The following is a 5,686-nucleotide window of genomic DNA, read 5'->3' as shown; positions in this document are numbered from 1 at the left end:
GTGAAAAATAATGCGTTTTTCGAACCACCAAGCATGAGAGCATGTTCTAGTACACCCCCAAAACAAAATCAAGACTTTGTAAAAGAGCATAATAGGACCCCTTTAAAAGCAGCCCATGATCAGCGTATTATGTTACCGTTATCCCTTACGGCTCCGACGAGGTTTTGTTCCGTCCTCCACGCTGTGATAACTCACAAAAGACTATTTTTAGCCAAGCAGCACGGAGAGCCGCTTCAGAAACGTGCCGCGGCTGGCCGGTATAAACAAGCATTAGAGCGGCCGCCATCAGCTCCGGTTCCCGTGGAGCCGTGACGACGCGCCGCAGACGCGTGCAGTGAGGCGCAGATCCACTCTAACGTCACTGAATCTGCTGTTAAAAATGAACCATCTATTCATCATATCATCATGCAAAACATACACGACAAATAGCGAATTTTTTATTGTTTCTCGAAACGTCATAGCATTTCCACACCGGCGATGACATGACCGCGGCGCCACATCATGTACGTCGTCACGCGTTGATGTCATCAAATTGCGATCGGTCCGTGAAATCGGCCAAGCTAGTGAGTACCGATCGAGTCATAAAATGTGATTATCGGCCGATACCGATCTCCGGCCGATCGATCAGAGCATCCCTAGTAAAAACTACTAGCAGCAGACTACTTGGATCACCACAAAAAAAAAAAAAATTCACCCAGAATCTCGTCAAAGATCTTGTAGAGTCCTGGGACATACGTGATGTCTCTGCAGTTCATTCCCATATCCTCATCAAACACCCACATTTGCTAAACAGGAAAGAGAAAGCGAAGAAACATTGGGTTATTCTACAGTTGTGACGGCACTGCCATCTGAAAACATTTAAATTACTTTCAAGAAATGAGTTGGCCAGGTTCTTGACAGAATGAAAGACTTAAACTCTTAATTCTGTTATTTTTTTAAGTATAGTTCAGTATGAATTCTTGCCTTAATAAAATGAGTGACCACTTTAGAATAACCATTGATTCTACTGCTGTATTAATGAAACATGTCATGGGCAGTATGCATTATTCATAAACAGGGGGTGCCAGTGGCCCTGATAAATGGCAGATGTGGAAGATCTCTACCTGAGTAACAGGCTCCACAGAGCCTATGTAGGTGTCAGGCCGGAGCAGAATATGCTCCAGCTGGGTCTTCTTCTGATAGATCCTTTCCACAGACAGACGCTTGTCATCTTTCTTGGCCTTATTGAGAGCCTTATTCTCAAACAAACTCTGAAAAAAAAAAAAAAAGACACAAAAACAATGTTACAGCAAATAAGAAGCAAGGTAAGATTGCTAAAAGTCGAGACATAGATGATGGATTCGGTTTTATGACTACAACCAGTCCAATGATTTTCTGCTTTATACTATGTTGTGTATAGTATACTTTTTTTTTTTTTTTACACACACACATTTGATAAAGTTTAATGTTAAAGATTTTTTTTCCCCTTCATAGTGTGATTTTTGGATTTAATTAAATTACGGTCACTTTGACCCCCCTTCATAAAATGAGCCAGAGATTTTGAAAATGGAAGGCTTAAGAGGTGTTATGGTGAAGGCCAGTCTTAATCTATAAAGCATTTTGGACTAAATTTGCATGGCGCCATCAATATTGTGGACAATTTACTAAAACAGATAACAGGCATCTCCAAAATGTTACCGGTCAACTTTCAGAAGTACACTGCTAACCTCAATGCTAACAGACATGACAGACTACAGCCACAGTTTGCAAATCTAAGTGAAAAAAATAAAGCGTCACTTTCTCTTTCTGCTTTTGTTAACACGTGTGACCAACACCACGTTACAAGTATATTGTAACAACAGCATGGAACTGTAGCGGAAATGATGGTTACCATGGTAACTTTCTCCAAGGGTGATGAATCAGTTTTATTTTACTCGTTACTAAGATTTGAATTCCAAACGGCTTTTTTGCGCCCTTGAAGGGCACGCCATTTGTAGGAACAACTTCACGAAGGAACCTTCCAGAAGTCCGTTAGCTTGAAGGGAACATGCGATGGTCACTTCACGGAAGTGATTTCAGTTTGTGATCATGTGATCTTCGGTTAAGAGTTCTTGCGATGCTTTTTTATATAAACGTAAATAGAATAGGCTAATTAAATTAGTCTATTTTAATGCAAGAAAATATTATTCGTCAGTGACAGAAATATGAATTAAGATGGTAGTGCAAGCACGTTTAGTTTGAAAAAGTTTAAAAGTAAATAAGACAATTAGACAATATTTGAATAAAATAAGAAATGCTTATTTGCAACAACTGATGGAGTGCTGAATGCTGCACGCACGCGCAGCGTTGTCAAGGTAGAAGAAGTTCCAAACGCTCGCCCTCATTACACAATGTAATACAAAATGTGCCCTACACTAAAAAAAACTATGTGTAACGTTAGTGTTAACGTTACACAACGCAGTACAAAACACGTTCGCTTGTGTCCAACGTCAACATATTTCAACTAATCCCGGCAAAAGTATGACCCATATATAATGATAGCCGTGTAGTATACTAACGTTAGAGTAAAACACTTAATATTTCAACCCTAAACTAACTACTTCTATTTAAGTACTTGAACAATAAGAACAAATAGACAAAATGACTGTATCACACAGAAATATCATGTAACGTTATTCGTTCAACTAATGTTTTTCATACATAATACATGAACACGGATTATACATCATTAAAGGTCCCGTTCTTTTGAAAATGATGTTGTATAAATTAACTTACCTTCAGAGGTCCTTCTGTTCCAGCCATTTTTACTGTTTACCTCTTTCACGAAGCAAATTAAACTAAAATACAAACAGATCTGCCTTCAACTGTAACAAATCACTGGCCCTCCTAAATTACAGAAGATGCTTCAAACTATCTGAATTAAACTTATGAACGCATGAACTAATTCACTGACACGCGTGCGACTGCAAACCACAGAGCAACAATAACCGACTTTCAAATTTCAAATCACACATATGTCCTCCCGCCAAGGACGCTGGCCAATCACTGTCAGGAGTGGGTTGGGTTGTGGTGTTCTCAACCAATGGCGTTACAGATTTTGAGCAGCGACTCGCCTAACTTCATAGGTCCAATAACATAGGCGCTAAAACTCGTTAAGCCAATGAGATTTTTGTTCCGGTCTCTCTCACGGTCAAACGGTCAAAACATTTTATCAACAAACAGAAAAATGTTTGCGTTGTTGTCATTATGTTTCTGTGAATGGCATAAAATACACTGAGACAAGGATCACTCTCAAAGAATGAGAGTTTGATGCTGAAATGTACTAAATCCTATTTAAATGTCTATAACGTTTATTCTTAATTTCTTCTTAAAATTATTATTTAAAAACAATAGTGTTAAAAATATAGTACGGTATTAAGTACAACATAAACATGTTTACTCTGTTGCCATATATCTAATATTAACTGTAAAAAATGATTTAACCTATAAATTCATTGATAGAGCAAATGCTATTATTAATAGTATGCATATTAAACTTATAATTTATATGTATTTAAAGTAGTGTTATTGCATTTTTAAAGATGATAATCCACTTCAGTTCAAATATAGTCAGATTCACCATACATAGCCTACACTTTTTTTTTTTTTTTTAATGTATTTGTAAGTGAAATGGACACAGATAGATTTTCTCTGTGATGGGGCATAAAAGCTGATTGGTTGTTGGAGTGGTAATAACATTGATTCATGATGCACAGGTGCCTCTACCTCCCTCCCCTTTCTGTCTCTCCCTTCCTCTCTCAGCATCCTTCATTTCATCACTGTCCTTGGGTGTGTATAGCAGTGTCTGACATTCTGCTGCTGAGGACTGTGTGTGTGTGTGTGTGTGTGTGTGTGTGTGTGTGTGTGTGTGTGTGTGAGTGAGTGTGTGTACACGCAGAGTAGCCCAATGACGTTGTAAATTTGTGCTCATCCAGGAACAGAAGTCCTCCAGCAGCATCCCGTGAGCAGGGCAAAGGAGCAGTATGTCAGCCCATCCCAGCAGCTGAGCTTTGCTGTGGGATACGCAACTACATAGAGGTGAGTCTGTTTATCCATCTTTCTTTTTCCATCCTGTCCTCCTTCCATCCATTTGTCTTAATGAAATATTCATGATTTACAGCCTCTGTCCTGATTGTCATCTGCAGCTCTTATAGCAGAGGTGAGCTAGGTTAATGCTTTCTATAAAGAATGTAAGTACTTCTTTTCACGTTTTTCTTGATCAGGCATTGTGTGTTTCGAATGCAAGGTTATGCATCTCTGCATAGTCAAGGAAATGTTGATGAGCATGTACCATTTCTGTTGTTTTAGGCCTGCAGTGAAAGTAAGCTTTTATTTGCTGATATGTGCACACAGGTCAGATTCGTCCCCTCCCATCTCCATATCGATTTGTTTGCTATTGCCATTCCCTGCCTGTCAGCTACTTAGCAGCCCTACCCCCCCTAATTCTTATGGGATAATGTGTGTGGGGGCAGTTTTATGGCCATTAGCTTCATATCTCCATCACAGTGAGATGACTTCTGAAAGTGAGGCCCTTATAGTCATATAGACAGTGTCAGTGGCCTAGACAATCAGATTACAGTGATTTCTTATCAAATTGTAGTCCTGTCTTGTGTTTATTCTGTATTTAGTGACTGTTTAGCCCCCAAAAAGGAGCCAAAGCTGTCACTGGAGCAGTATCATTTCACAAGGTAACTTTACGGTACTAATAGGTACCTTTTAGGGGTAAATAAGGCATGAAAGTGACAGCTTTTTTACCTTTTTTTTTCTGAGCGTGTAAAGAGGCCTTGGTTAATGGATCAGAGGTTTGAACTTAACCACGGGGGAGGTGAACCTTTTTCAACTATCTCTCCTAATCACAATTCCTCTCTACACACTATTTCATCACTGTAAAAATGCTGTTAAAAGTTATTTGGTTAAAAACTATAATAGAGCTAATTGGGCATTTTGTGTAATTTTACAGCAAACTACTACAGATAAATACAGTTTTTGGAAGTGAAAAACAAGAAAGATTTCCATTGAAATAACAGTTTCTACTTATTTTCTTATCAATTGTGTACATTAGGGTTTTATATTACATTTTATTTTGTTAAATAAGGATTATTGCTTTATTTTAGTGTTGTTTAATGTTTGTTACCATGATGGTGTTTTGTATTTGTGTGCATGACACTGTGTGCACCTTCTATGTATTATTTACCTCAGCTTGTGGAAGACCTACTTGTGATTAGCTTTATTTTTATATCTTCTTATAGCTTATTTTTAAAGGTGGTTGTCAGTATATTGTGAAGTTAAATCATAATTAAGTAATATCTTATAACATTATTTTAGTTTATGAAATATAAGGGTTTTTTACTGTAAATTTAATTTCATTCTGTAAAACTTAAAATGTTCTAGGCAACCACAGCTGCCTTTTTAATACCATAAAATTCACAGTTTTTTTCTTTAACAGTGAAAATACAGATAAACAAAAATGTGCAGATCAGCCAGATAGATAGATAGATAGATAGATAGATAGGGCAGCAGATGGCACAGTGGCCTGTTGCCTGGACACTGTGTATGTGGCAGCCAAATCCAACCTGGCTAACTGGTCAGTGCCATTTATGTGTGTGTGTGTGTGTGTGTGTGTGTGTGTGTGTGTGTGTGTGTGTGTGTGTGTGTGTGTGTGTGTGTG

The 5,686-nt window shown here is 38.1% G+C and overlaps 2 protein-coding genes across 7 annotated transcripts in view; one reads left to right on the top strand and one right to left on the bottom strand.

Moving 5' to 3' along the window:
- LOC107660475 (DNA topoisomerase 2-alpha-like) overlaps window positions 1-2,967 on the bottom strand; it is a 49,312-nt gene extending 46,345 nt beyond the window's left edge. The window contains exons 1-3 of the mRNA XM_016449781.1: window positions 2,755-2,967; window positions 1,104-1,250; window positions 695-785 (exon numbers count right to left, since the gene is read on the bottom strand). Of these exons, the coding sequence (XP_016305267.1) occupies window positions 695-785; window positions 1,104-1,250; window positions 2,755-2,781 (265 nt within the window). The 5' untranslated portion in view covers window positions 2,782-2,967. The remainder of the gene's footprint in view (window positions 1-694; window positions 786-1,103; window positions 1,251-2,754) is intronic.
- Window positions 2,968-3,747: 780 nt separating this feature from the next.
- The window catches only part of LOC107660488 (sterile alpha motif domain-containing protein 14-like), a 12,985-nt gene continuing 11,046 nt past the window's right edge, over window positions 3,748-5,686 (top strand). Inside the window, exons 1-3 of one of the 6 annotated variants that reach the window (XM_016449804.1) lie at window positions 3,748-3,807; window positions 3,954-4,056; window positions 4,139-4,177. The gene's annotated coding sequence lies outside the window, so the exon portion shown is untranslated. The other 5 variants (XM_016449805.1, XM_016449807.1, XM_016449803.1 and 2 more) reach the window with 5 other exon arrangements.

This window comes from Sinocyclocheilus anshuiensis, unplaced genomic scaffold, assembly GCF_001515605.1.
Source record: "Sinocyclocheilus anshuiensis isolate Anshui unplaced genomic scaffold, SAMN03320099.WGS_v1.1 scaffold1449, whole genome shotgun sequence".
Taxonomy (NCBI): Eukaryota; Metazoa; Chordata; class Actinopteri; order Cypriniformes; family Cyprinidae; genus Sinocyclocheilus; species Sinocyclocheilus anshuiensis.
The sequence above is the reverse complement of the archived record's forward strand: the minus strand, read 5'-3'. Positions and strand labels throughout refer to the sequence as shown.